The 23,912-nt window shown below is 38.4% G+C and overlaps 1 protein-coding gene across 3 annotated transcripts in view; it reads left to right on the top strand.

The window, feature by feature from the left end:
• LOC140361954 (CUB and sushi domain-containing protein 3-like) overlaps window positions 1-23,912 on the top strand; it is a 408,691-nt gene that overhangs the window by 373,120 nt on the left and 11,659 nt on the right. For all 3 annotated transcript variants that reach the window (XM_072447874.1, XM_072447872.1, XM_072447871.1), the window contains exons 52-63: window positions 1,390-1,575; window positions 1,820-2,014; window positions 2,573-2,746; window positions 4,210-4,383; window positions 8,849-9,022; window positions 10,163-10,348; window positions 11,085-11,258; window positions 15,291-15,473; window positions 15,625-15,801; window positions 17,833-18,012; window positions 18,701-18,874; window positions 19,994-20,167. In XM_072447874.1, the coding sequence (XP_072303975.1) occupies window positions 1,390-1,575; window positions 1,820-2,014; window positions 2,573-2,746; window positions 4,210-4,383; window positions 8,849-9,022; window positions 10,163-10,348; window positions 11,085-11,258; window positions 15,291-15,473; window positions 15,625-15,801; window positions 17,833-18,012; window positions 18,701-18,874; window positions 19,994-20,167 (2,151 nt within the window). The remainder of the gene's footprint in view (window positions 1-1,389; window positions 1,576-1,819; window positions 2,015-2,572; window positions 2,747-4,209; window positions 4,384-8,848; window positions 9,023-10,162; window positions 10,349-11,084; window positions 11,259-15,290; window positions 15,474-15,624; window positions 15,802-17,832; window positions 18,013-18,700; window positions 18,875-19,993; window positions 20,168-23,912) is intronic.

The following is a 23,912-nucleotide window of genomic DNA, read 5'->3' as shown; positions in this document are numbered from 1 at the left end:
CTATCGCAACAAACTGAATGTAGTGCAATAACAGCAAGTGCCTCCATCTGATTGAAATGTACAGTTTTTCAAATAAAAATGTGTGTGTAATATCAAGAGGGCCTATTTTTCCTAAAATGCCTGGCTTCAATGAGCTCCAATTCAAACTGAAGCTGCTCCTGAACCCTTTGGAGTGCAAACAATTGGCTGTGTGAAGATGACCCTCTGTAGTTTTGGCCACTTTAGTCTGATTTACTCTGATTATGAGTGGGAAAAGGATGTCCACAGAGGGATATCAGAATTCAAATTCTGCCTAGATTGTTTTGATTAAATATATAAATGAATATAGCTGGTGTCTAGTGGGATGGTCTGATCGACACTAGTCTGGGCATTTGTTGGGTTTTGGCGCGTCCCCTTTTAGGTAGGTTGATTTGAATACATTTAGAGACTTTTAATAAAGTTTTTTAAAAAATCACAGGATCCATATAAAAGTCCTAATAAATTGTAATGAATTTAAGTTGTTTTTTTTATTGTGGGTTTGGAGAACAACATTACCCTGATTCATCCTTGTTGATTTGACTGAATAACAGTATAACAAATCTAGAAGCTTGACAGTTTCCTTTTATCAGATGTGGACAAAATCGATTAAATAAGAGTCCAACGTCCCACCGCTGGGCCGACCCCCTCTTAAGAGGTGTAGTTTTCAAGCTCCATGTCCAGGAATCTTTACCGTTCCTGTCTGTAGTCTTGCACCTACAGACAGTTAAACTTAAGTTAGTTGCCAAAATAACTTAAAGTTGTCTGGTCTTGGAAAATGTGTACTAAATTCTTAGCACTGTTCCCTATAGCTGATTGCCCAGCATCTGTTCTTTTAATTAAAATAAAACAAAGAGAGAATCAAACACATGGGAATAAACAATGCATTTATTTGGATCACGTAAACACGTCCTTCTGTCCGCCTCAGTACTTGACTGCTTTTAAAAACACTGCCATACATCAAGCAGTAGATACATATTAAATATTTGATGTGCTGCTGTCTAATCGCACATATCAAATAACCGCAGGCACAGCTTCGCACAGTTATTGCTAGAAAGTCAAATGAAGGATGTATAGCAGATTGCCGGCACTGTAATAACACGCTGACGTGCTTTACAAACAAGACTGTTTAAAACCCTGTGGAATAGCTTTTAGCAAAGTGTGTACCAGTATATTTTGCTAATGCCAATGGTGCTGGCTTTTCCTGATGGGTATATTTAGTCCATAATACAGACCTTAATGTAGGCTTTTGCTAATTGTGGACACAATGTTCAGTAATATTACATCCCCTTGAGGCTAACAAAGCAAACAAAGAATAACTTGTTTTGGCCATCTTTGTCTAACACTGGGCTGTGGATGTCTGTTTCCCCACAGCTGTTTCATGTGGTTCACCTAAGGCTCCCATAAACGGTGGCGTTTTAACAGCTGACTACTCTGTGGGAACAAGAGTCTCCTACTTCTGTAATGACGGCTACAGACTGTCCAGTAAAGAGCTCACATCTGCTATCTGCCAGCCGGACGGCACGTGGAGCAACCACAATAAGATCCCACGCTGTTCAGGTTAGACCGACTACTACTAAAAATACTCTTCTATCTGCTATTACTGTAAGTCCTTTTACAAGCAAAATATACTTCGATATTGTGTGGTGACTGGAATGAATTATGTTAAGCATTATTTAGAAGAAAATTTGTTATCAAAGTTTTAGTTCTAATACTTATATACTTCTCTTTAACCAGTTACTTACTTAATGTACAATACTTTATTATGATTGACACATTATTCTTTCTGCTTTTTACTTCACAGTTGTAGTGTGTCCAAGCATTGGTTCGTTCTCACTGGAACACGGGCGATGGAGGATTGTAAATGGCTCCCATTATGAATATGGCACCCGCATCGTGTTTACATGTGACCCTGGATACTACAGACTTGGCCCCGCCCACATCCAGTGCCTGCCCAATGGGGTTTGGAGTTGGAGGAACGAGAGACCACATTGCCAAAGTAAGCAGCGACTATGGGCCTAGAGCAGGACACACCTCACACAATGGCCAGTTTATTGTAGGGAAATTAATTTAATATTTAATACCATAATATATTACAAACTATGCCTCGTTGTCATGGATACAGTAGAGCCATTTCATGTGTTCAACTTCTTACTGTTGGCGCCATGTTTTGCTATTTGACTAGAGCCATTTTCCGATTTGCAATGTCAAGTTACTAAATACCAAAACTCTATTAGAAAATAAAAACACCACATTTTTTGGGATTTGTCTGCCTGTGGTATTTAGTGGGCTTAGTTACGGCAGAGTATTAAAAATAATGAAAGAACATTCAGTAGTGACTTTGAGCCTCTGTAAACGCCTCTATTAGTATTATTCCATTGTAGAACACTGGCACAACTGAAACCCTGAAATCTGTAGTTCTTTTTAGATACAAATCAAAGCCAGCGTTCAACTGTTTGGTTGTTGTTGTGGTTAACGTTCCACAATTAGCTTTAAAGACATTCTCAGTAACAAGTTAACTGGTTCTAAATTGCTGATATTTGACTGTGTGTTGTAGTTATCTCATGCGGAGACCTGCCCTCACCGCCCTATGGAAAGAAGATTGGAACACAAACGTCGTTCAGCGCCACTGCCATCTTTACCTGCGATCTTGGCTTCATGCTGGTGGGCTCTGCTGTGAGGGAGTGCTTGTCATCCGGGCTGTGGAGTGGAACCGAAACACGCTGTTTGGGTACGACCACGCTGTTAATGTATGCATTGATCTATAGTCTAGATTTATAGTCTTTTGAAAAGTTCTCGCACAGGCTAGCTATGAAAAGGTCATTTACTAAAGGAGTCGCCACGAAGGTTGGAGTGTGGAAGCTGCACATCAGTCCTAATGAGGACAAGAATCAAAGGAAGTTTGAACCTCTAAACCTTCTGTGTGGAATCACAACTGCTTCATCTTGGCCTTGTCCACCTACTGAAACTCCTGCAGTGAATGCATTTATTTGGCGGTGAGATTAGTTTAAAGTCGTTACTGCACTTATTTAACGACGAGCTGTATATTTTGGTAGAAGTATTAGTTTTAGCATTAGGGTTGTTGATAAGAGTAGCAGTGTCATAGGTGCAGTTTTAGAGTAGTAGCAGATTGGGTAGAGGTGGAATGTATTGTAGCCAGAGTTAAGTTAAACTTTATTGTCCCTCAGAGGGAAATGTGTCCTTTCCACACAGTACTTAGGTGCAGAGTCGTAATAAAATACAATTCAATGCAGCTCCTGCAGTAGTTTGAACTCGAGAGAGCAATTGAAATAGTATTTTTTGTGGAAGCTGTAGTATTTTTTCATTATTAGCAATAGCACTGAAAGGAGTTGTAGTGTATGGTAATTTTTCAAAAGTAAAATCTGCTACTAGATCATTTGAATGTTTTCATGTATGGCCTGATTTAGAACTATGCGCTTGACTCATTAACACAGAGGAGTTTACGCCCTGTATCTCACCTGTCAGTCGCCTGTCAGAGGTCGCCTGTCAGAGGTACCAGATGTTGTGACTTAATTCTGCCACTTTCATGAAACCCTCCTGCGGAAGCGTGTTTCCCAGAATACTTCAGAGCGATTTCAGATACTGTTTATTACGGAAATGTTCAAGAAAATCTTACCTACACTGAAGAAAAAACACTGTTTTCGAAAGATCAAGACAATGTTGCTTTAAGTTTTTCAGGTTTATTTGAGAAATCCCGAAATTCAGGAGTCAGTTGTAAAACCGGCTTAGCTGTTCTATCATTTCTCAGAATAGTAAATGTGATGTTTTGAGAGGTTTTGTGAGAGGTCCTCACTGTGAATAAGAATGTTTTACTATTTTAATCAAGCCTTGATTTTTACGATATAGAAGACTTCATATCTTGAAATGTAATAAATGCTCCATATATATGTGATACGAAATTGGTTTAAAACCTTTGCATATCATTACAAATTTATTGAGGGAATAAGTAAAATCTCATATTAATGTTATGCTGGATTGGAGCATGACCACATTTCTACACTTTTGCTAATGATTTTCTAATTCTCAAGAGGTTTGTTAATTGTTATCATTTTAACGTTAATATTTTCGCTGGCAACACTATGATTAGAACACTGTTTATTGTGGTTAATTGCATAGAAAAATCCATCATTAAACAAATGTTCTATGGTTCACTTTGAATAAACTCTGTTTCAGCCGGTCACTGTGGCATCCCAGAGACCATTGTGAACGGCCAGGTGATTGGAGAGAACTTCGGTTACCGTGACACTGTGGTGTACCAGTGCCTGCCCGGCTTTCGACTAATAGGCTCCTCGGTCCGCATCTGTCTCCAAGACAACCAGTGGTCTGGACAACTTCCTGTCTGCATACGTGAGTTACACACGGCAACAATGGTACACAATGGAGAAATGTATCCAATTTATAAGTGCAATAATACAGATGCAAATATAAAGGACTATTCATGTAAATCATTTCCTTAAGGTCAAATAGTTTTGAAGTTCAAACCTGTAAAAGAGAGAACAAAGCTCTAAAAGAAACAATCGTGAATTGTATTAATTTTGTTGCTGTGTTTTATATTTAGTGAACAAAATGTACAATCAATATTTCACATTTTTCTATTTCCTCAAACAGACCTCATTCTTGGTTAAATGAAATTCATGGTCTGTGAATCATTGTCCTTTATTTGGAAATGGTACTATTCAAACTTTATTATGAATATGATTTAGAAAAACAGTACTTTTAGTGGTGCTTCTGGTCAAGTGGATGGCACTTATGCCTGCTGTGTGGGCGGGCCGCAACGTCATGAGTTTGAATCCGGTCTCTACAATTTGCTGCATGTAATTACCCAGTCTCGTTCCCATTTCATGCTGCGCTGGCCTTTGCCTACGGGCCAAAAACAGTACTTTTCAGGGATGCCCAGTAGATGCTCAGTAGTTTTGCTGCTAGTGATAGAGGCAACTGAGCAGTAGTTTGCGGTGTCTTTTATGGGTGGCCCGGCCGACTTGGGGTGTTCTTCAATATTTAGTGGATAATATTTGCACACAAAAGCAGAAAAACGGCCTCCCACATGAAGGGTGAACACCTTTCCTACTGAGCCAAATCTATAAATACCACTAAATGGAGTAAATAGTCTCGCGTCACTAATCAATTCATTAGACAAATTAGCGCTCTGTTATAAAAATTACTGCCTGTATTTCTAACTGATGTCTAAGCATTGAAAACATGAACAAACAAAGTCTTGTCTCCAAAAGCTAGTTTTTAAATATGTTTGTTGAAACTTGGTCCTGCTGCTTCACTTCTCCTCTGCAGTTATGGCAAAACCTGCAAACATCCAAGATTCCCTGACAGGTTTATTCAGCGTGGTTTGTGGTTGGGTTGTCCTAATAATTAGATCAATTGAATACAATTAATACAAATAAAAATGTTTTTTGTTTTGTTGCCAGGTTTGGTCCAAATATGTGTCTCTTCTTGATTGAAAGGAAGACAAAATGCAATGCTAATATTGTATGCGTCCACCACATTCATTTGAAACTACCACACTGTAGCATCTGCCAAAGTATTCAGTGTCTTTGGTCTGCTAGGCATGAGAAACACAACAACATTTATCGGCAGCAATTAAAGTAAATAAGTAAATAAGCTGCACTCTGGCCAACTCTGGACTGATTGTAGCACAGTGGTGAGGGCCATGGTTTGGTGCTGCTGATAAACCGTACTTAATTTGTATTTAAAACAGAACAAACACATGGAGCCTTTAATTTAAGAATTACCTTATTGGAGATTTGAAATGTGAAAACTTTTGATCCATCCCTTTGGAGTGCAGATTTTTTTGTAGATTCACACGAAATGTTCTGCTACATTTAAAGGTCTGGGCCGTGAGTATGTTTTGAGATAAATAGCCAAGCATAAGGATATAACAGAAGGCCCTGTTTTTTGGCTGACTTCAGATAGTCTAAAAATGTTCATTTGTTAAGAGCAGTTGGAACAGTTTGGGCAGCAACTGGCACGGTTATCTACTAATGAAAGAGATAGTGATCAAGGTTTTCTTTTTCAGAAAGCAGTTAATGTTCAGATGTGAATAGCCATGATTCTTTCAAGGCTTAGACATATGTGTTTGAAAGTACAGTAAAGTACAGCAATATGTGCAGAAAGAAAATAATTAAGCAGTAGATACATATTAAAAGAATTATCTTTGCATTTTGAAGGACTGCACATATATATCTTCTATGAGTTACACAGTGTTGATCCTAATCAACCTGTCATGTTCTTATTTTTAAAATAAATGACTAATTTAAACATTATATTCGCTCATTGAGGCACTGACATTATGCACCAGAAGTCATTTGCTTGTCGTTTGCCAAAAACGTCTTGTTGATTCATAATTTATATCAGCCTAATGCTAATATTGCCAGTAAAATGTAAAGCAGTCTGTTCAAATTAATTCATCAACTTGCATGTTGTTTCCAAACACAACCAGGATCAATAAATATGCACCAAATAAGCCAATAAACCTGTCCTAAGCAGAGGTAGCTCATACATGTTGTATTTGTGTCTCCAGCTGTGTCTCTTTTTGTCTTCCTCTCCAACTGAGTTTTTATTGGGGTTATTCATGCTGGAGTTATTGAGGCAAATCATTTTACAGCCAAATGATACTGTAATTATGGAGATTAGAGTCTCTTTTTACCGCACAAACATCCAATGATGATTAGACAACAGTGTGAGCTCGTGTGCACTTACAGCTGCAGGGAAAGCTAAAGGTTTTGGCTGAATTGGTATCCAAAGACAGCAACAAACTGCGGGTTTTACTGATCGACGCAACTCCCGCTGCTTCTAGTCTGCTCCTGTCAATAAAACGACAATCTTCATCTCCTTTCTTATTGTGTTGTCTTGATACAAGGAAGAAAAGCGTGACTCTTGATACCAATTTTATATCATGTTGTTTAAAAAGCTCAAGACCATTCAAATCTGTGTGGTTAGTCACACTGGACCTATTCTGTAGTGGTGACTTTCAGATTCATAAATGTGATGAAACCCCAATTTAACCTGATCCAGCTGCAGTATTTCGGTTTTCTGACCCTGTATATGTCATGCTGTTGGAGTGGGCGATATTGACAAAAAATAATAATTGGTATCCTGATATTCATGTGAAAACCCAAACAGAAATGTGTTAAAACATCTCTTCAAATGCAGTAGCTTTAAGTCAGACAAATGTGAACGTGTGAAAAATACCACTAACATTCCAGAAATATCACTTTGTTTTTGTGTTTTTTCAACCAGCTCTTCTTGCAGCCTTCTTTATTATAAATATACAAAATATTCAAATGTTGCATATACCATCAAAACAACTCTCACGGTGTATTGGTATTTCAGTATATTGCACACCTTTATGTCATAGGCTTATAATGTTGTGTTGTTCCATATTGATGATAGACATAAGCAGTGTATGTAATAAAAAGACACCTATGTGTGTTAGTTTAAATTACATTTTTGATTATTAAGTATTATTGTTTTGGAACCACCAGAAGACACACTCACACTCAAAAGAAAACCTTCAAGACAGTGCAGGTGAATGTTTTACACAACCCCAAATTGTAATCCCCTCTCGATGGTCTGCGTCCGCTGCAATTCTCATAAATATGCATGGTCCACTGTATGTGCAGATTTTGGGCTGAAGTGAGGGAACAATGCGGCATCTAATTGTCATCTCAAAGTAAAATTGCGACATTTGGTGGGTTCTGACTGAGAGGAGTCTTGGAATGTAGGGTTGCTGTAATCAATTGAGGAAATGAAGCGCTCGGAGAAAGCATTTTGTAAAAGTGAGTTCAAGAAAGAGTAATCCTGCATCTAGTCTGGAACGCTTCATAAGAGAACTGGAACGCTTAATGTATCAAATGCGACTGAATATATTTAAGTCTGAATATACTCCCAAGATGCTTGTTAGTAGATGGCATAGATTGGGCAGTGAAGAAGAGAATGTTAGAAATAGAAATGGCAAGATTTGAGGATGAATGACAGGAAGTTTGGTTACATTTTAGTTTTTCTGACCACGTGTTAATTACTAAATAAGTTGTAATTTGTATCTAGCAAAAAATAGGAGTTATTAAACTATTAGTTATTATTTACAATTATTAATGCTTAGACAATAGTAGGGATGTAAAGATTATTTGTTTTAGAAGCAAAATTATGTCTTTTGAATTCAATTTTGAGTCCATAAGAATGCATCTATATTAAGCCGGCCGTTTTTTGTCACATTTTGTTATTCAGAAAGTTTGATTTTATAAAATTGGTTCCGAACTTGAGGAAAAGTCACGTTTTAGACATTAAGAATGAACAAAAAATAAAGATTTCCTTTTTGTTTGGTCATGGTCTCTCAGTAATTATGAGTCCTTGTTAATTCAAAGTGAACAAATAGTTTATTAAGAATGATTCAGCTAAATTGGACTCTTATCTTTAGGTTATCTTCTTTGGGTCTTATCTATTTTTCCTAATTCTTATTTTCAATTCTACTCAATTTGTTGTTTCTCTGGTATTGTCTTGTTTTTTGTTTTGTTTTTAATTGTGTGTATTAAGCTTGAATCATGCTTAATAAACTGTGAAACTAGTCTTTGTTCATGCTTTGTTAAGGGAAATTAAGGTGTAGTTATTATAAAGTGGTACCACATTTTATGTTGTGACACCCCTAGATAACAGTAATAATATAATAAGAGTATTAATGTCAATAGAATAGTTAATGTCTTGTATTTCTCTACTAGTTAGCCATTAAAATGTGGCCCCTAAACTGAAGTGTTAACAAAATAATCCTAATAATAACAATGATATTTTCTTCTCATTTTCGTAGCCATAAGCTGTGGTCATCCAGGAAGTCCTATTTACGGTCGCACTGTCGGAAACGGCTTCAACCTCAACGATGTGGTCAGCTTCGTGTGTAACCGCGGCTACGAGATGGAGGGGCCGTCCCGGGCTCAGTGCCAGGCCAACCGGCAGTGGAGCCACCCGCCCCCAACGTGTAAAGGTGGGGAAAAAAGTTAAGTGTATCAAACTAACCTTATTTATCTGTTTGAGTTCTTGCCCGAACCGGTGCGCTCATTACAGGTGCAGTGCAGCTGTCTGTAAACATGGAATTGAACAAAAGAGTGTCTCACCTACTACTTAATTCATTTATCAGTATTGTTTATCATCCCAAACTGAGTAAAATATCTGGTAGTGTGGTATTTTGTTATAGTTATAATGTGTCATTGGGAGTGAATAAGATGTTAATGTTTGTAACAATGAATCAATATAGAAGTCAGGTATTCATTATTTAGCTTTTAGCAGCATTTTGAACTGAGTTAATCAAAAGTTTGTTTATATAATAAGCGTTTTCTATAAGCTGCCATGTTGAGACTCCAACTAATTACGTGCAGGGCCAATAAATAATCAGACGGGCAGTTTATTGTGTCATCCATATATTTTCTTTTTAGTTTTAGGATGGACTTTCAGATCCAAGTGTCTCTTGGCTTTTCCCCATTGAATGAACCGTTAATGATCGCTGTGCAATAAAATTAGAGGTCTTGATTGGTATCCAGCAATTGCTCCTCAGGCTTTCGGCACGCTGCCTGGTGTCCGTAATGATGTGGCTATGAATGCAGTCGAATAAAAAGTGCCATAACGATAACAAGAGGGCCGTTTCACCGGTCGACAGTCTAGGACAACACAGGCTAGAAATGAAGACTCTTTAAACATACTTGTAGTGATGGTGACAGATAGTGATTCTTTTGGTTCTGATTTGGTCAAAATTAAAGAAAACTATGATATTGTTAGACTTATTTTGATGGGTCATTGTTTAGGTTTCACATTTATATTTGTAGTTGTTCCGCAGTTTATATTGTAGTTACATTTAGCTACATTGGTCTTCAGTTATTGCTGGTTTAATTGGATTACTGTACTGTATGTTTATCATGATTCGGTCCATATTTAGTCTTATTTTTTTGTCCATAAATGCTCTTATGGTGTCGTGATTAAATCTAGAATCAATGATATTTTGTTCTATTTTTATCCGGCATCTTAAAAATCGCAGAGGGAAAATAAATAACCCTCTTAGGTGCGTCTCAAATAACACATGCCTTTCCATATCTGTTGTCTATTGTTTGTTTGTGGGTCTGTCTGCCTATAGTGGTCAACTGCTCCGACCCGGGGATCCCCGCCAACTCAATCCGACAGAGCAAAATCGAACACGGCAACTTTACCTTCGGCACTGTGGTTTTCTACGACTGTAACCCGGGATACTATCTGTTCGGATCGCCTGTTCTCACCTGCCAGCCAACGGGCCAATGGGACAAGCCGCTGCCAGAGTGCATAGGTCTGTGCGAATTCGGTGTTTCATCTGTAAACTTTTTAGCTGTGTCATGCATTTTTTAAATAATGAGAGAGGAGGCACAAACAGGCATGAAACTACTTTTGTAATGAAGTTTGAGTGTCTGAAAATGAAGGTGTCACGGCTCACATAGCAGTCAGAACTTTATTTGTGGCTTTGAAATAAAAACGTGTCTTTCTAATCATTTTGCCAATGGATATAATCAAGTCTGAAACATAAATAAGCGCCCCCTATTGATCAAAATCCAAACTTTAACTCTTAATCCTGTCGACAAAATTGGCGCCGTAAAATACTTGTGGTTTAGTGTTGTGCTTTAGATTAAACTGAGACAGGAGATGTTAATCAGGGACACAGCAAGGCAACGCCGTTTATTTGTAGAGCGTATAGTGCTTTACAGAACAAGAAAAGATGCATCGAAATCAATGATACAAACAAACAAAAACATAAATAGTCATCATGAAATTGACTTAAAAAGAGATTAACAACCACATTGACAGCATCCGTCCAAAAACAAATGACCTCTTACAATCATATCCTTTGGTAAATTTAGATCAGAAATGTGTGTAATGTCTTTTGTTCATTTCAAACCTAAGTGCCAGTTTCCTGCTTTGCTGTAATTTCTCAGCCCTGACTGTGCCCTCTCTGCTGTTGTTTGGCAAAAGAGCCTTGACTTGAAGCTGTCTGCTCCTGCCTTCATCTCTCTGCCTCTCTGTCTCTTCAGTTGTGGACTGTGGTCATCCCGGCTCTCCCCCTAACGGTGTGCTGAGCGGAGATAAGTTTACATTTGGTTCAACGGTTCGATACTCCTGTCTGGGCGGGAGACAGCTGAAAGGGGAATCATCCAGGACATGTCAGCTCAACGGGATGTGGAGCGCCCCCATGCCCTTCTGCTCTGGTAACCGTTTTAACCTCTGTTCAATATACAGCCTCGAAATGTGTCTTATCTGAAGGGGAGACGGATGGATACAAGTCTTAAATGAGGAGGAGAAGGCGCTGTCAGTGTGAAGGCTCGTAGCTTTTTGCATGCAGATGAATAAAGAAAAATGTGGCTTGTGCTATACTGCCACAAGCACATTTCCAGAAGATTAGCCTCCTTCCAATCCTTAATGTGTCCATCAATGAGAAGATATGTTTCTTCTAGATGGATTTTAAGCTACAAGCACTCCGCAAACACTGACCATTAATTTTATGTCTTGATACTCATAACACATTCTGGTATGAAAGTATCTTTTCGCTCAATTGATTAAAAGTTACTATGTGCACAGACATGTAGAGTTGTTTATAGAAAATTGTATTGGCTGAAGTTGTGTATTGCCTAACTTTAAAAAAAAACGTACACTACCGTAATTGGCATCTTGCAAAATGGCTTTCTTTTTTTAGCATGAAGAACTGCTTTCACAACAAACATTAGCTTCTAAGAGTCAGCAAATGCGAGGCAAAGCACTTGCTGTAATTAGCAGACAGACATACATTGTGCGACTTGCATTGTTTTGTGTGAACGGAAACAACAATATTACCAAAAGGCAACTATAGAATTACCAATACATACAGTTCTTAAGGCCCATGGATACATGTATTTGGCTTTTACGGAGAATCCAGCTGTGATTGAACTAATTCCTTTTCTAAAAACAATGTAAAGAATCTGATTGACTGAGTTGTGATTAACTTCTTGGTCCTTCTTTATAAACTGTGATTTATTACATAGAGAACATTTGTTGTAGGCTCTTTAATCATACATACGTTATCTTTCATAGACATATTACCGGAACTCTTCTGTGAATACATATCCTGCAGTTAGGAAATGTTTGGAAATGATCCTGTAGTGATGCTGCTGTGGGTGTGCAATTTGCTATGAAGCAGGCACCGTCCTCCCTGTTGATTTCACTTTAAATGTTACGACTTAAACCCATCTGCCTCTGCGCTCCTCCCTTACTTTGTATCATGTATAAACAAATCATCTAAGTTATATGGTTCACGGCTGGCTAACTGGGGGCATGATTACGACTCTCCACACCGAGAGGCTCCCAGCTGCCTCTTATGGGGCCAAACAAGTGAAAGCACGTTTGAGATGAGTAGACTAAGAAATAATTTTGTTATTTACAGCGGACGCCTGGGGATGAACGAGGGTGAGACAGGTTAATAGTTTGAGAAAGAGTGAGTCATGGTTTCTACCTGCCAGGTCTGTGCCGGAGCCCTGAAGACATTGCAGTTTATCTAACGCCGAGAGCAGGAGCACAGAAAACACAAATGTTCATGACTTTGTTTTTTTTTCAAATTATTTTCTGATTATAGGTATTCATGTTGAGGAAAGGTGGAAAGTATATATTTTCGGGGTTGTGTAGTGTGGTGTAGTGTAGTGTAGTCTGTTGTGAAGGTGTAGTGAAATTACCATTATCACTGCCTGTCTGAGTTGACACTAAAGTTGTTTTATTTTTTGCAGTGTATGCCAATGATACTCAAGTGTTGAAGATTATTTTTATTGCTAAAATTGAGCTGGGTTTGCTTTCAAAAGTGTAAAGCGTCCTACACTGTGGGCAGAAGGTGACCTATGAACTAAACTATTATGCCACAGAATGCGTCACTGAAGTCACTGAATCAACCATGATGGAACTTTTGTTGAATTATGATTGAAATGAACTTCATTTCTTCCAAAAGCACAAGCAGACCACTATTTTAAAATGGTAGAGAAGTTTTTTTGGAATAAAGAAATGCTTTTGATGGAATAATGGTTTGAAACTTGATAATTTGGCTTGATGGAGAACAACTGTATGCACCATATGCTGTGTATATATTCTGTTCCATAACAGTCGAGTGAGATGTGTTTTCAGCTGTATCTCAAGTGGCATGGAGGTGTTCTTGCTCCTCATTAGAGGCGCTAAAAGCTCGGCAGCTTTAGAGACAAATGTTTATACCAAGTCAACAATACCCATCAATGCAAATATGGCACGGTAGTAGCTCTTCTGTTCTTCGTCTGTTCCTCTGTGCTCGGGCAAATCCTTTCAGCTGATGCCTGGCAAAGAAGTGAATGGCTCAAAATAATTGTATATGTTTTCCATTATGTTCTGCTTCTGCCATCTAAATGTGGTCGTTTTGAGCATGGCATTTGATTGACCAAGGACACAACCCCATTATGCCCACATTTGGATTGGTGGTCAATTGCTCGTTTAGCCATTCAGCCACTGCTTGTATGGAAAGCCTAATAAATAGGATGGGATGCAATTTGTGTGGATTTTTAAGGAGTAATTATCTTTATTGAACTATTATTGTAGATTTTTGTGGATTACAGACTCTATAGTAAGTATGTGACCGGCTTAATGAATTCAAACTTTCCGAATGAAACAGCCTAATCAAATATGCGCTTTACAAGAGTTATGCCGAACACTTCTGTCCCACACACAAACACACATAGCTTCACAAACAGAAACACAAATCCACACACTCAGCTGGCGCGAGGCAGATTGGTTGTTCCCCACTGAGACCAGATACACCTGAGGCCTCCTGGTGACTTTGGAGCGGTGAGAGTGAGCAGGCGTGTTTCCCTCAGGAGCTGTCGAGAGAGTTACATGATGCTTTTACATTGACTATGTTTAGCCGCTGTCATTTTGTTTACATTTTAGGACTTTTTATGTTTTTAGTAACCTTTCAATTTACTTACACATTGTCTATCACTTTTTTCTCTCCTTAACTATTACCTTCCTTCACAATTACCCAAATATGTCAACTTAGTTTCATGCACATTTTTAGAGCTTTTCTCTTTCCCGGGGAGTCCAGATGCTGCAAGATGAAGTGGAGTACCAGGTTGATGCTGTCGTCTACAGACCTATTATTAGCTCTGTAGGTGAACTGCACTGATCATCCTCATCATTTACTGTATTTGGGCTTGAGACTAGTTTAATTGTGGTTGGATGCAGTCATCTCACAAGAATTGGTTTGCAATGAGATTTGAGTTCATAGCTTTTTTTGTTTTGTTTATATTTTTGCGCAAAGTATTTCAAATGTTTTTGCAGAAACCCACAACTCTTGCACCCTGAGGCCTAACAACACTTATGTCATTAAGTGCTGTATCTGTGCAGTGTGTAAGCTCAATTTAGAAGCAAGCCCCTAGATATTTGAGTGTAGTACGAGTAGAGGCTTTCCAGAATGAGGTTATTTGTCAGAAAGTATGTAGGAAAATCACAAAGCGCACTCGAGTAACTCCCTCTGTGGCTGTTTATCATGTAAAACATTAAAACATTATGTAGTCGTGGCTACATATTTTATTTATATAATGACTAATGATTGGATGTAATGTGTATGCTTATTTCGAGTATTAATAGCTTGCATTTTGTTGTCCTTTTTGCTCATAGAACAGACAAAGTGTGTATGGGTGACAGTGTGCGTTCCCAGAAGTGTGCTCTGTCTGTCAAGAGGAATGTGCTGACCAGGCGCTTTCACAAGGGCGAAGTTTGACGCACTGGAAGACACCAGCATACATGCGCTGTCTTCCAAGGACCATGCACTGTCTGCCTTCTACTAAAATGCTATTTGGATCGATAATTGTTTATTTTTCTCTTTATAATGATCTTTTTATGATATAAAATAACTACTATTACTACTTCAGCCCACTCTTTCCAGTCAAATGTCCTTCTGGAGACCAAGGTATTCATTTATCCAGACCTTGGGTTGGTTTAACAATGTAAAAAGTGAACTTAAAAGCAGCAGTTCTAATAAACTAACGAGCAATTTGGGAAATAGATCTATTTTGATATTGAATAAGCATTATATTTCAAATATTTTATTGCATTCTCGGCCTTTTCACATTATTGTTTCTCAGGTAATCCAATCAATGAAAATCAATTCAAAATCCTTATTCCCGGAAGCAGCTGTGTTACAAACTGGGGGGTTTCTGTTGGGACTTAAGTGTCTTCCTGCTTGTCTGTCTCTATAGGCGACACAGCTGGCTCTTGTGGCGACCCCGGCATCCCCTCCCACGGCTCCCGAGAACAAACAGATTTCCGGATTCGCTCCAAGGTTTTTTTCAGCTGCGGCGAGGGCTACGAGCTGATCGGATCGGCGGAGAGGATGTGCTTTCCGAACGGCACGTGGTCTGGAACGCATCCCTTCTGTAAACGTACGCCGACACACTTGTTTTAACATAATCAACCTTAACTTACAGCCTTGACTGTGGCCTAGCTGTGTAGAGCTATAGAGGGTGCTTTAAACTAAGTGCAATGAGGAGAATGGACTCATTGAGATGCATGACACCATCTCCCTCTCTCCAGCTGTCCAGTGCGGTAACCCTGGCACTCCAAGTAATGGCCGAGTCTATCGCTTAGATGGGACAACATTTTCTCATTCTGTCATCTACTCCTGTATGGATGGATATATACTCACCGGCGCCACCACCAGGCTGTGCCAGGCCAATGGTACATGGTCAGGACTGCAGCCGAACTGTTCAAGTAAGCTAAGTTTTCTTAAGATCGATCACAAAATCAATCAATGTATTTCCCATGTATCCATGTAATATAATGACCCTACATATGTTTTGCCTTTAATGTACTGACTTCTTTCCACCATCAAAATATGATCACCAATCTCTATTATTACTGAGAACTGGACTTGAAAGTTAGTCTTTCTTCAGTGCCCTGTGTTCAACCTCAAAGTTCAATTGAATGTCTTCTCAAGCAAAGAGTTGAAAGCTACTCTAAAAAGCAGTCTTTCGTCTCTGTGTACTATTGATTTTATAGTAGTCGTCCTAAATCCTCTATGGGACGTCCAGTCCGTGGGCCATAAACAATACAGAGCTTCTGATGTGTGATTAGGTTTTCTCCCAGCCTTTTGCGACCCTACTTTATGCCCCGCGTTTAAATTATTCACGACAGTATAGGCTCTAAGTAATCAGCCTCAGATCTTCATGCTACGCCACTGACTTTATAGAGTTACATGAATAACCTTGATCGTTGTTTACTTTAGCTAATTTGCTTTCTGAACTTGGTTGCAGAATCCCATGGAGTAAATGAAATAAAACCCTTCCCAAATGGAATGTCACTATGAGTTGTACAAATGTTACTGCGTACGTTACAGATCTCAAAATGCCCAGAGCTTCTTCATGAGCGCACACACCTCCTTATGGCCTCTACAGGCAGTGTATGGCAAGAAGCAGATTGAGTTTTAAACACAGTTGTTTGTGGTTTCAAACATTCCCACTGTGATGTATTTTCTCATGTTACCTGCATTTACATTTATTTAAAAAAGATTTCTAAAGAGTACATTTTTCTAAGAACGTCATATTTCATCAATTATCTGTTAAATATCATTGACATCCAAATCAATTCAAGGTTTTAGTAATGAATACAGTAACATTATTAGTAGAAATGGTTACATTATCTAAATAATCGCAAGAAGGATTGTATTTTTGTCCACAATTGTTACCTATATTTGGGTATTTTTATATTTAACTAATAGTAAGCTGTAGTCCAAAACTTTCCCATCCAAAGAACTAACATATAAAATATAAAAATGAAGCGTAGTAAGAATAAGAAATGCTGAGAAGCCACATTTCCTTCAATACGACCTTAATAAAAGGTGATGAGAACCTCTAACTGAAAGGAAACAGCTTTTACTATAGATTGCAGTGCATCTATTAACCACCACGACAGTATCTGGGGTGGCTTTAAGAGCATTTAAACTGCCTGTTAGAGTATGAAGGACAGCGCTGTATAAGTACAGTCCAGGGAATCTTAATGTTCCTTAAAAGAGTCCTGGGACAATGGCCTCCATGGCTGTTGTTTCATTCATGACTGAAGCCAGTAAAGCACATGGTGATAAACTCTTCTTCTGCCACTTTGGCTAATTACAGGGTTCATATACGGTGTGATTCCATTGTATTGTTCTATATGCTGAACTTTGCTTCAAGTAGCAGGTGTGAAACGTTGTAGCTCCTGTGAAATGTTTTGTATCCATTGGTCCAAAAATAGGACTAATTTAAATGTAATTGAGCCTAAGTTCTCTCAAATGTATGTTCCTTCAAAACAAAGTAATCATATTGTGAATATTGCAATCATTATCTGGACTGTACAGACTCTAAAACACATACAAAAAGATGTTTAACAACAAAATCAGTCGCATTATTGAACCAAAATGTAAAAAAAGAAACAATTTCAGATAGTAATCAATATTTACACTTTATTTGTATATATTCTCTAACTGGAAGCATTCAGTCACCATATTCCAACCTTTATTTGGTTGAAAATAAGTTTAAAAATAGAAATCATAGTTTGACTTTTTTAATAATCGAAAAAATAATTGCTGCCTATTTGACTGAATTAAACATTAGTGACCCCCCTATTGATCAGCCTGTTGGCAAGATAAGTCAGTCAGTTTGTAATGACATTATCATAATTATCACATAATTATTCTTATCAAGTTAACAACGGTAAGAAAATTACAAATGAATAAGCTTTTCTAAAATGCCTTTTCTTTTTCTCTAGTGATAAACTGCGGGGATCCCGGCGTTCCCGCGAATGGCCTTCGTTACGGAGAAGACTTCACCATCAGTCAGAACGTCACCTTCCAGTGCCAGCCCGGGTACAGGATGGAGGAGGACGGCTCACCTGTGAGGGCATGCACTCAGAACGGGACGTGGAGCGGGAACATGCCCCTCTGCTCAGGTTAGAACTGCTTCATGAAAGAATGTCAGAACAACTATATAGGTACAGTAAACGTACTGTAGCTTTTCTGAAGTTGTAGGTGTAGTCGATGTGGTTAAAGTGTTGTATCACACAGACTTTGTGTATTCACCAGATTTGCATTGTCTTTGAAAGATGCATGGATAACATCGAATCTCTCCATGTTGGCAGATTATCACACCGATCACAAACATTATAACTAAGACTGTCAACGTTAAAACTCATAGGAAATCATCAAGTTCCGAGTGCTTCATGAAGAAAATAAATGTTGCTTGTGGTACTTAAAGAAATGTATGTGCAAAATATTCCACCAAACCAATACATTACATTGGAAGACGCCAGGCCAACATGCGCAAATACAATGAAATTCAAAATTGAAAATGTTATGTTGCGTTTAAGGAGTGACATTAAAGTAAGCATGCTGTGCGATTAATCATATGTTTTATTGGTTAACAGCAGTACATTTTATCTCTACAAATCTCTCTACAATAAAATAAAGTCAATTTATGGTATTTTATTAGAGGTGTTTAAAGCAGTAGGCTCGTGGCTGTAGTAATTGGCCGTATATTATTATCATTATTCATCCAAAACCTCTTCCACTATTCTGTTGTCCAAACCTCAGCCTACATTTATGGCCTTCATCTGAACGTGTGTTTAATCCTTCCTCCAGCGGTGACCTGTCCCTCCCCTCCTGCGATCAGTAATGGCGTCCTCCAGGGCAGTGACTTTGAGTGGGGCAGCAGTGTGAGTTACAGCTGCTCGCCGGGATACGAGCTCTCATTCCCCGCGGTGCTGACCTGCGTGGCCAATGGTTCCTGGAGCGGCATGCTACCACAGTGTTTACGTAAGCTCAGACAAACCTCTGACATGCACCGACACACATACAACATGGTGCTATTAGTCTGTCAGCAGGGAACAGCCTCCAGTCAACTAAGGAGAGGATGTAGCAGACGTGGAATGAACTATTTACTGTATTTTGTAAATATTTTAATTTGTTTAACATTTCTTGGCAATATGGTGATACTTAAATAATAGTTAAAGATATAGAATCTGCAATCTATTTCACTTTTTATGTTTTAGTGACTCTTAAAACTGCTTAGATCAGACCATTTTCTAAATGAGAATACTTTTTTTTTTACAATTATTCACTTATAATAGGGCTGCATCAAGTACATATATTAATTGCAACTAGTTGACTATTAAATAAATCAATAGCTAATTTAGCAATTAAATAATCGTTGGTCTATACTTAAACTCCACAACATCATCTGGTCAAATTCAGCAAAAATCTCATATTCACTTGCTTTTCACGTGCTAAACAACTACTCGATTAATCAAAAGAATAAATGTGAGATTAATTGATCAGCAAAATGATCGTTAGTTGCAGCCTTACTTGTAATTGGGTCAATACACCCATTTAAGTATTTATAAAGACTCTACTAATAGAATAAATATTGCATTTGTAAAATAAACAATCAGTCATACAAAACTACCAACAAAAATGATTTCTATTTATACAAATATGATTTTGTCAGCTGCTTTTACTTCTACTTGAGTGTCGGTGTAATCCCTCATTCGTCCAGGAGTGTTCCATTGTAGAAAAAGCTTCGGTTGTAGTCATCTGGACTCAGTTTAGAAAAAATACTTGAAATTATTTGGGTCCAGATGACTACAACTGAAGCTTTTTCAACAATTCTACTTGAGTATTATAATTTCAAGTATTTCCGTATGTATTTTTTAATGAAGCACACTTTTACATGGCACAAATATCTTCTACAGTTTTAAAAATGCATAGAATATAAAGTATCCTACATACTTCCCTCATACATTACAGCCAGTTCACTTCCATTAGTCTCCCGACAGCTCCCAAAACCCCAGTGGCAAACTCAATCGGCGTCGCCCTTGACCGCGAGCCTTTCACGCGGTTAGCATTTCAGACTCAAGTGAGAATGTCTGTTTGCAGCTAAGTTTTGTGGCGACCCTGGGACCCTAGTCGGAGGATTCAAGGAGGGACGGAGTTTCATCTATCAGTCAGAAGTGTCCTTCACTTGTGCCGCTCCCCTTCTCCTCGTCGGCACGGCAACCAGACTTTGTGAAAGCGAAGGGACCTGGAGCGGGACTCAACCTCGCTGTATTGGTAAGTACATATCGTTTTGTTTATTTCATTTGGAAAAGGCAAGGACAACACACACTTTGGTCCAATTAGTCATAGAAATGATGTAGTAGTTGTGAAGGTTATATTTTTTCAGTTTTAAGTATTTCTAATAACTTTTTATTTTGCCTTACAAGGTTTTGATAACTGGTCACTTCTACCAATACTTTTTCTTTTCTTAGTTGTAAAAAATTGTAGATTATTTTTGGTTGTGTGAATTAATGTTTAACTCCTGGCATTTTTAATTTAATTTTATCTTTTTACGTTAGCTTTTTTTCTGATTTATCAATATGAAGCATCGTCATGATTTGATTTTTTTTTCCCAACATTTCTCTACAAAATTAAGCTTTACCCTGTTGCTTTTTTGAAGGGTAGTGGGTCTATCAGCTCAATGGAAATTATATTGCTTTACATAGATCTTTCCAAAATATGGTTGGGGACAAGCAGGTGACAAAACCAGGCAAAGTTACAGGCTCTTGTAACGATATGAATGCTAGATAATAAAAACATTAAGAACATCCAAGTCAACGCAATAACAGAGGCAGAGCACCAGAAAACACAGTGTCACACCACCTGAAATTGTATGTATGTGGATGAAGAAACACGTTTAAGCTCATAGACAATAACTCTCACAAAACTAAATGATTTTCAGTTTATAAGATAAGAGATGATTATTTGTCCCACTATGGGGAAATGAAATGTGCAGTTCAAGAACAGCAGGAGAATAGAAACATGCGACATCATAAATAAACTTAATATTCTGATCTGATTCTGAGCAAGAAAAATAAAAAGGAAACTCTTTTGTACAATAAGTGGCTATGACCATGGGCGTGCACAGTGCAGCGTGTGCACAGTATAAATGAAAGGTAAAATGACTTCAGTGAAGATTGCACCAGATAAAATTCACATTATGTTCCGTTGCTTTGTTCAAATGTAACACATAGAGAGATATGAGCAGGGATCTATACATATTACACATGGAACACTATAATGATGTTTTCTATATAAATCTTACTATTTACACAATTTATGTGGCATCAATGGAAAAGTAGAACGTTCTCTAAATAAGGATGAGTGAAATGGGACTAAATGGCTGTGCAGTACAACCAACAGAGCGACAGGTGATCACCAGAAAAGTTACATAGTGCACCTTTAATAACGGCCTCACCACCTCTTTTATGAAGCGGTTTATTAAGTTACCAAACAACTACAAATAAACGACTGTGTGCTCCTAATACACTTGTCGATGAACTCTCTAAGTTGTTTGGTATGTACCGAGGCTTTTAACCTTCACCAAAAATTGATTTAAGTTTTTACTGATGTCTTTTTAATAGTCCCTGATGATCTCCATCAATCATGAATTCCCACAGGAGCTGGTCTCGTTTCCTCCGGCAGGTCTCTCACTCTTCAAACAGTGGATCAGTTGAACAGAACGTGATGTCCTTTTCTCTCACTCCTCTGCTGTTTCCTCAATTGTATGATGAGTATATTTATCTGGCGCAACCATTAAAGCGCTGCACCACCATCAATAATGTATTTTTATTTGTTTATTATTATAATTTTGACTTTATCGGACAGGAGCGTGAAATGGGGATATGAGCAGTACACTCAGAGCCGGAATTTAAACTCACAACACTGCGGCCGGATGCACATGGAGCGTGGCACATGTGCTGCCACCTTAACCATTGCGCCACTGGGCAGCACAAGAGATAATTTAATTCAATGTTAATCCTTATTTTAAGATTCACTTTAAAGATCTGCTGTCTTTGATGTAGCATCTTTTCTCTTCTGCAGCCTTTATTTTTCTCATTAAAAAGCTGCTTTTAGTACTTCATTAATCAGTGAGAATTGGATTAACGGAAATATTTTGCTTTTGAAGTACAGCAATTACTCAAAGCTTTAGGATACTTTTAAAAAAATAAGAATTGTGGCCTTTTAAAAGTGGGGTTGGCTATTGAAGTATTTTATGATCATGTTTATCCAGGAAATTATTTGATCTCACTAAAACGTATCTATCTCCTTAGAATCCATAGAATGTTAAGTATGGTTTGAACTTTCCATTTCCGTGGAATCATGCAGGTGATTTTATGCATGAAGTATGTAAGTGCACAAGAGCGCAGGGGTGGTAAACATGAGAATCGGGACAATCCACACTTCAGAGCGATGTGAATGTGATCAAGAAAAGCAGCAGCGTAAAACAGCTGCAGTATTGTTATACCGCAGTTTAATAAAGGTTGAATAGAGGATTTTTGTGACCAATCAAAGTCCCATTTCCTCGTGGCGTGGACAGCTGAGTAGTTCTCCCACATGTCAATCATTCCCTGCGTGCTACTGCAAACCTGCAGCCTTGTTCTGGCTCGTTCCCAGGACATCAGCACGTTCCCCTGGCTGCGCATGCGTGGTTGATATGCCGGTGTATGTTTAGAGAAGCTAGCAGCGAGTTCCTTCAGTGTATCTCCACGCTTCGGACCGCGAAGTACAAAAATGGCTGAGGGACGACAGAAAGTTTGTGTTCGAGCTGCTCAGAAGAGACAAAAATCTGCGGTGACAAGAGGTGCGATCCGGTCGCGCTAATAAACAAAAGCAGCGATAGCAGCGATCTGTAGCATGCTCATGCACGAGGTTTGATGGTAAACGGCCTCTCTTTCTTTTTAAAAAGGACTAACAAAATCCTCTATTCAACCTTTAATCATAAAGTCACAGCTCAGTTTAGTTTTGGTCATTTGCTGTGCCTCAATAAACATTATGTATGTATATCTATTTTTGATATGTATAATAATATTATAAATATTACTTATTATTATTCTCTGTTTAACTTTAAGTCATTCCTTTCCATGGATTTCTGTTAGTGCTCGCTGCTAAGTTGCTTAAGTATAAGCACTCCGCGGACATTAAGCATTGCACTGAAATGCATTTTGGGTAATATACTTGCCTAAAGTCTCTATCCCTTTACACTTGCTGGAAGTGCAGAGAGAAGTATGTGGTGAAGTGCAGATCAAAACACTTCAGCGTCTCATTGTGAAGTGTTGATACAGGGCTTTAGTGTTGCACCAAATAACTTTTCTGGTTGCGGTTACTTGTCTCCATGGAGATGCTATTACTTTGCCTGAAATGATAAATAGTGTCATTAAACTCTTTTGTGGAGACAAGCAGGGGGTCCCACCAGGCCACGTTACAGGTCAGATCTGTGGAGCGGCGATGGAGACAAGCATGAAAGCACCAGAAAGTTGCATCGTGCACCTTTAATATCTGGTCAATATACATTGCCCATTGTGAATTGTGAAAGTGGATCCAGTCATTTGTCAGCCCTGTAACTTATCGAACTATGGATTTAATGGAGTTATAGAATTCTGCTCACCTCAAACATCAAGTTCACCTTTGGCAATATAGATTCTGTCTGTACCGATCCATTTTCCCCTATATACAGATTAAAGGAACAAATGAAAGGAGATATTCAGCCCACGCGATGAAAGCTCCCAGCGGGTCCATCCAGCATGTGATGTGTAGAGCACCACTTTACATGTCTGATGCAGAGCAGGTGCTTAGACATCAAGACCAGCACTGAATGGCAATAAACGGGGGATCCTTTGTAATGTGAACTGCCTCTTTGACTTTTATACCTCTATAGTGGATTAAATGGCGACGCAAGCCATCCCTTTTGTTGCTACCTTAAAGAACAAAACTAAAAATAGACTGATTTTGAAGTAGGTCTTGGTCGAGCATAAGATTG

This window comes from Eucyclogobius newberryi, unplaced genomic scaffold (genome assembly GCF_026437365.1).
Source record: "Eucyclogobius newberryi isolate DKJ021-1_F unplaced genomic scaffold, fEucNew1.0.hap1 SCAF_16, whole genome shotgun sequence".
NCBI classification, from domain to species: domain Eukaryota; kingdom Metazoa; phylum Chordata; class Actinopteri; order Gobiiformes; family Gobiidae; genus Eucyclogobius; species Eucyclogobius newberryi.
This window is presented reverse-complemented; position numbering and strand designations above follow the sequence as displayed.